At 37.9% G+C, this 12,431-nt stretch overlaps 1 protein-coding gene across 1 annotated transcript in view; it reads left to right on the top strand.

Annotated features, from left to right (window-relative positions):
* LOC107737670 (agrin-like) overlaps positions 1-12,431 on the top strand; it is a 283,048-nt gene that overhangs the window by 269,042 nt on the left and 1,575 nt on the right. Inside the window, exons 31-35 of the mRNA XM_016549260.1 lie at positions 1,662-1,778; positions 2,254-2,437; positions 2,912-2,999; positions 8,874-9,098; positions 10,875-10,978. Coding sequence (XP_016404746.1) covers positions 1,662-1,778; positions 2,254-2,437; positions 2,912-2,999; positions 8,874-9,098; positions 10,875-10,978 — 718 coding nt within the window. The remainder of the gene's footprint in view (positions 1-1,661; positions 1,779-2,253; positions 2,438-2,911; positions 3,000-8,873; positions 9,099-10,874; positions 10,979-12,431) is intronic.

The raw sequence follows: 12,431 nt of genomic DNA, 5'->3' as shown, positions 1-12,431 counted from the left end.
TTAGAACCTTCAGAGGTACATTCATATAATTAATTCATTCATATATTCATTTGTATAATTCCCTTAGCACTCTTTTAAAACCTCCCAGCTTTTCCGCCCAGTTTCACTCAAAACGAAACTACTCTGCGTGCTGTGCGCACGTGAGACTGTTACTTAAAACTGTGCTTTATGCTGGACAGTATTTATTTATCACGAGTTGTTCAAATCCCGGTAATCTAATACGGTTTTAATGATAATTAAAAGATGAAACGGTAATACTAACCGTGGGGAATTTTATCATGATTTATCATCAAACCGGTAATCGTTACATCCCTAGCTAGTATATCATTAATAAAGTTATATTTTATTAATTTTTTATTAATGTATAATATTATTGGTGATTATATGACAGCTAGTGATGATTTTTATCAACTTTGACATTTTAAAAAATAATGTAATTTTCAATTTAAAGCAAATGATTTGCGCAAGGTGCAACTGTCTGCATTTCTACCAATGTGTTTTAAACAAACACCTTTTTTACCTACAACAATCGTGCAACTTAATTATCGAAGATACTCATTTTTCTTGGAAATTGCATTTCAAATTCTTGGCTCAGAAATCGGAGGGGGCACGTGCCAGTTTGAGTGGGCATGATGCTTCAAGGGCCCTTGGGGAAACTTCCTAAATAACACTGGCAGTTAGCTATTCACTTCACCTGCTCAATCTCAGTCTCAGCTCGTGATGGCAGGGAACGGGAGAGTGAAAATGTCTCTCCCAGCCTGTGGCTGTCGGTGCATTGCAGCTTTGTGTCAAGACTTCTCATTGCACACGTCTCTGACCACATGAAACAGCAGCTGGGTGAAAACATTCCTGGCTATGCTGTCTTGGCCCAACAGCATGCTTGGACTGGCCTCTGGGTCCGTAGCCAGAGCTTTTCAAGCCTTCGCCTGTATCCGTACTTAGCTATTCTTCTTTTTATATCGCTGGAATGAGAGCTGGACCACACGTCAGAAATTGGCATTGCTGTTGATGTCCCATCTTTTTTTTCCCCCGGCAATTAACTTGCCTTTCCCCCAAGGCAGTTATTGGCCTACATAAAATAAAGATTTTTAATTCTTTTTAAGTAGAGCCTCATGCAGAAAAATCCCACTGTAACTAAAGCGATTTTCACACAGGTTGGAGAAACGCTCATTTCATGGTCATCTGCGTTGTGAGCGATACACCAATTTGAGTTTACAGCTCAAGATTTTAAAGGTCCGAGGAACAAGCAGGCATCCATTACATTCTTTCATTAAAAAACCATCCATATCAATCGTCCTCATTTCAATCTCTGCAATTTTCTCTCTCACTTTTTTCCTACTCTTTTCCTCCTGTCTTATAGGTTAGAGTCATTTACCATTCAGGGAACTGAGCTTAAATCAATTATGGTTTTGTAATACAACACTCACGTTGATGTGGATAAGGATTAGGTGTAAAAGTTGAATCAATAAGCCTGCTGATGTACAGTAAACATCTACTCTTATACTGATTGCTTTTACTGCAGTTGCTCTGCTAGATGACCCATAAAAATTTATAGCCATTTTGTTTGCATTAAAGGATGTGACTTTTATTAAGTTTGAAGAGCGAATAGAGGGTAAGGAACAGTTTGTGTGGTTTCTCACGCTCATTTTTGTACTCTCCAGAATCAGCACACAGATCTTAATCTGAAGGAGTCGCTCTTTGTGGGCGGAGCCCCTGATTTCCGCAAAGTAGCCAGAGCTGCTGCGATCAAAGATGGCTTCAAAGGGGCCATTCAGAAGGTGAGAGCTATTACAGATGCATTAAAGTCATGAATTCTCATTAACATCCCATTTTACTTCCATCAACTGATGTATTTTTAGAGAGAAACAGGATATTCAGTGAGAATAAACCTGAATTTACCCATTGGGAATTAAATGGATAGTAAAAAAATGGATGTTACTTACTAGAATAAAGCCAGAGCCAAATGTGATTTGCTTAAACACCCCCTAAATAGCTGTTTGGCTATTGGTTAACATTGTCCAATAGGCTGTAAGGCCTTAATGGCATCATAGGAAAAGCAAAGTTGTTTCAGAAGAAGCACTAGTTATTATATTTGGGTACAAATTCACAAAGAGAACACATTTTTCATGCGTTCTACTTTAAAATAGGAAATAGGTCTAAAAACATGCATTAAAAATGAAACAGTTTTGACTTAAGAAAATAATTTTGAACTAATTTGAAAATAATTTTGACTTTAAACATCTGTCTCCACAGATTACTCTGATGGGAATTCCAATCCTGAAATCTGATAACGCCCTTCACTCCAGTGATGTGTCCATGTATCCCTACCACCCCTGCTCCAAAGATGTTTGTGAGAACGGAGGCCGCTGCAACCCTCTGTTGGACAGCTACGAGTGCGTCTGCCGCCACGGATTCACTGGACAGCACTGCCAGGACGGTTAGTTCCTTATTTCATCACTTTTTTTAATGCAGAATCGTATTACCCAGTACGGCCTCTCCTCCAACTCCCTCACACTCCTTTAAGGCAAGATTTGCATACGTCTTTTGCATACATCAACATACGACTTACTTAAAAGGAAACGCTCATGCCAGCTTTAGCCAATCTTATGCTCCATATGTAGATTTAGCTAAATCCACACCTCCAAACTTTCACAAATAATACCAGCCATCATCCTTCGTTCCATTTGTATGCTTATCACAAACGCACATTGGCACAGTTGCTAGAAACCCAACAACTTTTGCTCACCTCATTAACCTTGCTGGGTCCTACTGTTGTATCTTTAACCTTAATTAAGCCATACACGCATGAAGCCTGCGATATATCACGCTTTCCTTCTTCGTTTTAATTAAACAGTGCTGTGTCTCACATCAATTGGTGTAATTTCACTCCGTCTTCTCTCCTCCCTTCCAGCAATAATCGAGAAATCTGCTGGGGACACCGAGGCCATTGCGTTCGATGGTCATACTTTCATTGAATATCACAACGGAGTCACCAAGAGGTAATGTCAATGGCCTCCCCGATGATCACGATCCGCCCTGAGCATCCCTTCTCTATATTAGCAGTCAATGAGGGGTGATGGCAAGCTAGATTACTCCGGCCCCATTTAAGGTCCAACGTGCTTCCTCGTTTTAGCTAATGCTTTGATCTCATCAATTACCACTTCCACTGGCCTGTCTCTTTGGTTTTCCATGAACCCTGCCCGGTTCTAATTAGCGTAGCACCCGAAGGAGTCTCATGACTCCACTACGACGTACCACACTTATGCGCTGTAATGAACCTTCCTCCACCATCACTGGGAGCTCAGAACCACACGTCTCCACTACCACACATATCCTAAAGCACCATAGATGGTCATGTCTTGATAATTGCTTCCTTCTTCACTTATCAGATGATTTCTCTTCCTTTGGTTGGTCTGATGTGTCAGCGGTCCAGCAAGCACCAATTTCGTCAACATTTTCTTGGTTTCTAAGAGAAAGAATTCATTTTTAAGCCAATCACAAGTGTTATATATCCTATTGCAATGTCTCCACCAGTGTTGGGGATGCTACTTTAAAAATGTAGCTTTCAAAGCTACTCATATTTTAAATGAGTTAAATTACAGTGAAAATACCCAGTTGAAGGTGTAGATATCTACACTAAAGATTACTAAAAGTAGTTAACTACAATGAAGCTATTTATTTATTTTAGGTCATATATTTTAAAATATAATACATATAGAAATCAAGTGATATCATTTATTTTATCAGGACAATGCTTTCTGGCACAAAGGATCTCAATTAGAGTGACCATATTTAAATTTTTATTAAAAACGCAGTAATTTACACATCCTGATTCAAAAACATGATGAACAGCAGAACTTAGCTAAATATTTGACTAGATTAACTTTAATTGTTTTCTTAAACAGATTCATTTACATGAGCCATCCATTTAAAATGAATTGGTCCTTCCAGTGCCACAGGGAATCTTGATTCACTGATTCACATGAGAGTCCGCATTAGAAAAATGTTAGTACAACTGAGGAATGCACCTCGTACCACTTATTTCACAAACTAGTATTCTGAAAAGGGGTGAATCTCAATACAGTGGCACTCATCTCTGTTATGTGTTATGTGTGTTTGTGTCAATTTGTCTGTCTCTATACACAGCTTTTGTTGTCTTTGCTCTTGTCTGTCTGTCTGTCTCATGTGAGTGTACTCTGTTGTCTTCTTTCTGCTCTCAAGCCAACTGACCAATGAGATCCCAGAGTAAGTAACCCGGAGACATTCTGGGATGGATTTGATTAAGCGAAACTAACATCTTTTAAGAAAACCATCGACTTAACCCAACATAAGACATTAGTTTTTTCCTTGTATTCCCATTTACATCACATTCAGGAAAACATTTTTGAAAAATACAGGGCTCATCTATTATACATAAATATATATTTTTCCAGGAAAGGTTGCATTTTCATCAGCTGCATCAGAAACCAGTTTCAGGAATGCATGCTTGGCATGAATGATGATGAGCATTGTGATACTCTGATAGATTCCCACAGGAATCATGCATGGAAATACCTAAACTGACTTTGGAAATATGTCTGTGTGTATTCTTGTGTTTAAAAAAAATGAAAGCCCTTTTAACTGCAAGTATTATTTGACTTTTTAAAGCACGATGTACATCAATATTTAGTTGGTATATACAGCTGGGTTTAAATGGCATTTTGCCGCCACATTAGGGAAATGTTCAATCTGTTATAGTGTTCCTTTTAGTGATTCTTATTTTAAATTATTTGTTTCCTTCTGAATGTAATTAAGTGTCTAAGTGGCTGCACTGAGCCCTTAAAAACTGGCAGCTTGATTAAATGGAATTATGTTATGTATTATGCTCATGAAAAGTTCCTGCCGGCTTTTAAGCCACGTCACTTTGTTTGTCAAATCGCTCCCAGTGATTTCTAATAATTGTGCCCAAGGATGAAAGCGAAAGTGGCACATTAATCAAGGATTTGTCTCTCAGAAAACTGGACACAATTAAAGAGGCTCCATCCAGTAGAGAGAGCGAGCCACCGCTGACATCAATAACAGTTAGGGACAAGGCCCTCTTCATTGACTTTCACTGTTCTTGGGGTTTAATGCGTGTCACTTCCTGTACAAATGAAGTGCCAGATTAAAATTAATCTCAACCAAGAAAGCTGACCGGCCCTTCAAAATGAGTGTCATCAATTTAGCTTGATCTGGTTTTGAACAGAGCCCTTAAAGTTAATTAATTCCTCAGAGGACGCCGGCATAGTGGCGCCGTATCTGTGAGAGTAGAGTATTATTTCTGTTAGTATTTACTGTGCTCTTCATCTGTCTTTATTCTCTCTCTTTAGCTCAGCAGCCTTGGATCAATTTGCCCATTTTTAACATTTAAGTGTCCTGTTCCTTAATGCCTTTTTTATATAATTGGCCTTTTGACAAAAAGAAGTATCTTGTATTTAGCTTATTCAAAACCTAGTGAGCTATCTTGCTGCCTTCTTAGGAAGCATAATAACTCTCGTTGAACCCTTTAAATGACCAATTTGTAATGCTTTACATAAGCAGGAAATCACATTATATAAATAGAATCTTGACTTGCAGTTGATTTGAGTAGAATTTGACATTAGCATGTTGCTAAGCTAACAACACACTACTAGCATAACAACATAAAACACAGCACACTCAAATGTTTTTTTTTTTACATGCACTGAAGTATTTTTGTTAGTTTTCAGTACTGAATGTAAATTGTCTTGTCCATCATCTTGAGTTCTGTGCACTGAATAGCCTACATATAATGCTAATATTTTACCTTTACAAAAATTAACCATGGTTTTATTATAGTAAAAGTGTAGTAACCGTGGTTTTTGATGTATTGATTACCATTTGTATAACCACAGTTTTACTACAAATACCATGGTTAAACTATTGTTAGTGTAGCAAAACCATGGTTAATTTGGGTTTACCATAGTTTAACAATAGTAACCATGGTTTTTGGTTTTATTTGTAGTAAAACCATGGTTAACTTTCATAAGGGTAGCAAACCAAGTAATTAAATTAAGTGGACCTATGATGCCTTAAAATGCTGGCTCCATAGGCAGCTCACTAGGTTTTGGAATTTGATCGAAAACAACCAGTCTTTCAAGCATATACTCACTTAGTTGCTCTTTTTCTTACTTTCTTGCTCTCTTGACTGGTTGAGAATGATGGAATTGTTGATAAATTGCAGTAACTCAACCATGTGACAGCGCAGAACAATAAAACAGCATGTCAGTACCACTGGTACCACCGATAAAGTCTTCCAGTGTTATTTCTTTGCCTAGGCTGGCATAACAACTGAAAGACTAGAATAATTTAGTGAGGTCACTCCAGCTTCTTGGCGCAGGTCTCCTTGTCTGTATGTTATGCGATCCCTGTTCTTCCCCTCCGCCCTTTTGCACTTATTGCATGCCTATCATTTCTTCCCTTGCTCCTCTAAGCCCTGAGTCACTGGAGAACCCATCTGACCAGAGGTGAGTCCCCTCTGCCTGAACTGTTTCCAATGGCATGCCGTCCTCCCACACTCAGCCACCCTGCAGAGGCTAAAGGCCAGGGCTTTTGTCAGGTAGCACGTCGCAGCTTGCACTCTGAAATCATTTGTAATACACAAGCCTTGATAGAATATGTGGAGTTTTTCCATTTTCTTCGCTGATTTTGGGGCAAAGCATGCAGAATTCTGCAGGATTACTTTTAATATGTGACATGCTCTATCATTTTGAGTTGTAAGTTACAGTGAATATACATGATTAAAAACTTACAATCCTAAAAAAGGAGTAGTTTCCACAGAAATATTAAGCAGCACAACTGTTTTCAACATTGATGAATAATAAGTACATTTTGAGCACCAAATCAGCATATTAGAATGATTTCTGAATGATCATGTGACACTGAAGACTGGTCACTAATGGCTGCTGAAAATTCAGTTTAGGATTAAATAACATTATATAAATGTCATAAAATATTAGAGAGTTATTTCAAATTGCAATATTACCTCACAGCATTTCGGTTTTTACTGTATTTTTGAGTTGGTGAGCATAAGAGACTTAATAATAATAATGATAATAATCAACAACCCAAAATGATGGAGCAGTATGGTAACATATTAAGCAGAACAAATGTGCTAATGCAAAAAAAAACATCTAGCTTGAGTTCTGTGACTGCAGATTCTTTGTGGACCTGCTAAGATGTTAGAAACAGGTACAGTATTTAATGACTATTCCCATGTGAGCCACTGTCCCCTAGAGGTGGACAGCATAAACCACTCTAATCACTTAAATTATGAAAAAAAAAATGATGCACCGCCCTATTACACAAGCTGCTGCTCTCAAGATTTTTTAAAAGCAAAATACTCAAAATAGATCTGTTTCTTTGTAAATGGAATCTAGCTTTAACGACTTAAGCCCTACTTCTCTTTAGAATGTTCTAGATACTTGAGATCCTAATGGGACGTGAGCAATAATGAGCTCAGCAGAGTGGTGTATAATCACAGTTAGCTGCCCTGATGCCGTAGCTCTGGCCTGGGGCCGCGCGAAGGGAAGGCCTGTGGAAAGAGTCCAGTCAGCACATTACACGTGTCTCATCGGGAAAGAATTCAATTACAGCAAATAATTATTCAGCTTTACGCCGTCACAGGCTCATCAACAGCATTAGCATAATGAAATTCTGTCTTTTTAATCAAACAAATTAAGATATGTTATTTCCAATTCTCAAGTCGTAAGTAGAGCTGCTAATATTGTGATTTGAAATTTGACTTGTCAGTCGGGCATATAGTGTCTGTCTTCAGATGAATCGTTCCACGAGACAACACGTTTTGTTGGACTGGACTCTTTCTAGGTTCCATTCTCGAAAAAGAAAAAAAATGCACCTGCGGCTTATTTATTCACCCAATTTTCACTTTGATAGGAAACACAAATACAAACAATCTCACAAATAAACAGCATCGGTGATATCACAGATTGCACACCGTGGAGAAAGTGTTTCTATTCGCCGCGATGTGGTGTGAAGATGAGCGCGCAGTCGCCATCTGCTTTCTTTTCTTCTGTGTATCGTGTCCGTTCTCTTGTTCCTCTCCGTTTTGTCTTTGTCTTGTCTGTGTCTTTATTCGTGTTGTTGTCACTTGTCTTACTCCTGTTTACACGTTACCTGATTTAGCAAACAAGCCCCCACACTCTCGCTATTCTGTCTCACAAACGCGCTTGCTTTCTAAAATAATGGCTCTCTTGATGTCACGACTGCAGGTACACCACTGAGAACAAAGGAATTGTTGTAAAAATAGCCGCTTTTTTTTCTGTGGCGTATCTGTGCAAAGGGGGTAGAACGCGAGATGTGTTGGTTTCAATCGGCTCCCCGATGACCTGAACAATAGCTCGCTCCGAGTGACACTGTCCTCCCTGAGGACGGGCAGATGTCAACTTCTTTATGCCTTACAAGGGAGGGATGCATCCAGGGAACCAGATCAAAACACACATCAGACGGCAGCTGATATGGGCATCCTTCCTTAGCACTCACTGCGCAGGAAGAGAAAATCTAGAGCTTGAAGGCAAAATAGGAAGTGTTAACTTAGAGATAACCTAAAGTGTGTCACACATACGCCCTTCCCCCATCAGCGTGGCCTAGTTTACCTAGTTTCACAGAGACCCACAAGTGTTCAGTCCGCTCATTAGTTTATCAAACCCTCACTGGGTTTTTGACTGTATCGAAGTTATGTTTTCACCCATAATTCTGTTATTGTTGTTGTTAAAGTAGCAGGTAAGTCAGGGCTTCATGCACGTCCTGCGGTTTACACGGCGTCTCTGAAACGGCAATGGAATTGTGATAGCATTTCCTGTCTCTCTTTGATCTAGCGAGAAGGCCCTGCTGGTGAATAAATTTGAACTGAGCATCAGGACTGAGGCTACTCACGGTCTGATTTTGTGGAGCGGCAAGGGAGTGGAGCGATCCGATTACATCGCCCTCGCAATTGTGGACGGCCGTGTGCAGATGACCTATGACCTTGGCTCCAAGCCTGTGGTGCTGCGCTCCTCTGTACGGGTCAACACCAACCGCTGGATACGAATCAAGGCCAGCAGGTAAAACAGTGAGAGTTATTCCATCATCGCCTCAGGTTTGACATAGAGTAGTTGCAGACATTTACAGGGCTCAAGAGAAAGGATTTTTTCTGCTTGTCCTTTCAAGCCAGTAGTTCAGATTTCTACTTGACCTGCCAACAACTTTATCGGCCCTCAATAACAATTATACATTTTAGATTATATATTAAACAGAATATTTATTAAGTTATTTTAAATTGTAATAGTATTTAACAATTTTACAGCTTTTACTGTATTTTTGATCAAATAAATGCAGCCCTAGTGAGAATAAAAAAAACTTTCAAAAACATTAAAAACTCCCACCAACACCAGCTTTTCTGAATGGTACTCTATATTCTTAAAAATAGTTTTATAATAAATATTAAATAATAAAAAAACATACATTTTAAATGTGAACATTTAAAATCACAAACAAACATAAAATTAAACATTAACAAAATAATAATATATATATATATATATATATATATTCTAAAATTGTTAATGTTTAATTTTATGTTTGTTTGTGATTTTAAATGTTCACATTTAAAATGTATGTTTTTTTATTATTTAATATTTATTATAAAACTATTTTTAAGAATATAGAGTACCATTCAGAAAAGCTGGTGTTGGTGGGAGTTTTTAATGTTTTTGAAAGTTTTTTTTATTCTCACTAGGGCTGCATTTATTTGATCAAAAATACAGTAAAAGCTGTAAAATTGTTAAATACTATTACAATTTAAAATAACTTAATAAATATTCTGTTTAATATATTTTAAAATGTAATTCTTGTGATGGCAAAGCTGAATTTTCAGCAGTTATTACTCCAGTCGTTGTGTCATATGATCCTTCAGAAATCATTTTGATATACTGATTTGATGTTCAATAAACATTTCTTCATAAACAAATGTCAATGTTGAAAGCAGCTTCTGCTTAATATTTTTGTAGAAACTGTGATACATTTCAGGATGCTTTTATAAATAGAAATAAAAAAAAAACAGCATTTATTTGAAATAAACTTTTATTTCCTTAAAAAAATTCTTACTGACCCCTTACTTTTGAATAGCAGTGTATAAATGCCTTTTTTAATCAAATGTTTAGATTTCTTCATTTAAAACAAATTTAATCCAATTTAGAAATGCTTGGAAAATGCTGAAAAACAATGCATAGCAAAACATACTGATTGCTTTATCATTTTCAACCAATTCCTACTGACACTACAGTACAATTTCTATCATTCTTAAATTTCAACAAAGCCTCATTTATAAAAACAATAATTTTACTTAGCTGCAAGGCATAAAATTAATTGTCAACTTTCCCAAAACTCTCTTACATCGACCCTGGAACAGCTGGCCATCCTTATTATTCAGCCCTTATTTACAGTATATATGACACAGTTTGCCATATAACTGTTTGCTAGCAATGATGAACATTTATATTTATCACAGACTAGTTTTGCCATAGAAATGTTTACCAGCAGTGGCAGTCATTCATATTTGCCTCAGGCGTGCCAGACAATTATATTTACCACAAATTTGCTGTAGACATTTCTCAATGGTGGCATGTTATTCAAAGCTTGCTGCAGGTTTATGACTGCAAGTGAAAAGCTGCAATCTTTTTTTTTCCACATTACTACAATTTCATTTGCCACAAATTTAGTGCATATTAACCGCAAGCTTGCCAGAAGGCCAATCTTCCAGAAATGTGAGGGAAAATCACGTTCAATGTTAATGCTGAGCTGTGACTCACTATCTTCCTGTACTTCTCTATTCTCCACAGAGCGCTCAGAGACGGCTCGCTGCAGGTTGGTAATGAGGCAGCTGTCACTGGGTCATCACCCTTGGCGGCCACACAGCTGGACACAGACGGCGCTCTCTGGTTGGGTAAGTCTTTGCTCAATCGTAGCTCATTTACAAACCGACTACGTACACCTGCTCCGACACACCGAATATCAACAGTCCCCTCTTAGCTTGTAATGTCTAATTGGATCTTCCCCCACAGCAAGTGCTTTTGAAGAACTTACCCCAGTGACCCCTGAGCATCTCTCAAAAACATCCATGTTAAAACACAATATTGCCTTATTATGGTTAATTAATAATTCCAGGATGAGTCTTTACTATAGGGTGTTTTAAAAAGTGTTTGCCTTCTCTTTCTCTTTTGACAAACCTATAAACTGCTCTGGGTGTGTGTTCACGGTGTGTGTGTGTTCACTGCTGTGTGTGTGCACTTTGGATGGGTTAAATGCAGAGCCATACTTGGCCACATTCACGTCATTTTTTAAGATTAAAAAGGAGGATTTATTCCATTTTAAGGGTGCAAAATCTTCTGCGAAAAGTATTTCAGCACAGGCCAGCCAGTAGAACAGGTGCTGTGGATGCCCGGTGGCTAGAATACATTATGCTTAGACAGCCCGAACATCAAGAGCTCCCTCTGAAAATCCCTTCTTTCAAATGTCATTATTTATTTACTTATTCAGATGTAATTCACTTGAAATTAGCCCTGTCAATCCTCCCGTCGCAAAGCATACAATCCGATTACAGGGGAAACACGCGGGAAGGCGAAACGAAGAGAGAAACGTGAGTGAATTGCAACAGAGGGAGACATTTTTCGCCGTGCTCAAAGAGCAGGAGACGGAGCTGGTTTTTCGACAGTGTCAGATCCCCGAGGGAGGCGAGCGTAACTCTCTCTCGGAAAGCTGTCAGGGAACGTCCCCAGAGCCTGGCCTCCCAAAAACACTGTTTGATCTCCTCACCTGTTCCTGAGTGTTGTGTCTCTATCGTTCTTCATTCTGACACCCCCACGTTACACCTTCAGAGTCTCAGGCGTGATTAAGATTTTAACAGTCTTCTACACAGGGTTTCCATAAGCCACAGACTGTTCATCGGCCTTTAATAATATATAGTGCTGTAGCTCGCCTGCATGGCGGGTAATATCTCAGGTTACACAAAGATGTGCGTTTATACTATGGGTCAGTGACATACAGTACAGTACGAGTGTCCATGGTTTAAAAAAAGTACAAATTGTTGTAATTGTACAGTTTTGTGATATCTTGCTAAAAAGACATTTCTTAAAGTTATTAAGACTTGTTATCTTTGTATTCATGTTTCATGAAGTTTTAAGAAATATGTATATACAAATATTATAAATAAAGTACAAATATTTTCTTTACACCATGTATGCATTTGACTATACCCACCTTTAAAAATCAAGATAAAAAGAATTACTTATAATTATCATAAATTATTAATTCACAAGAAATAAATATATAAAATATAAATACATACATACCTATATATACTGTGTATATATATATATATATATATATATATATATATT

This window comes from Sinocyclocheilus rhinocerous, unplaced genomic scaffold, assembly GCF_001515625.1.
Source record: "Sinocyclocheilus rhinocerous isolate Xijiao unplaced genomic scaffold, SAMN03320098_v1.1 scaffold72, whole genome shotgun sequence".
NCBI lineage: Eukaryota > Metazoa > Chordata > Actinopteri > Cypriniformes > Cyprinidae > Sinocyclocheilus > Sinocyclocheilus rhinocerous.
The sequence above is the reverse complement of the archived record's forward strand: the minus strand, read 5'-3'. Positions and strand labels throughout refer to the sequence as shown.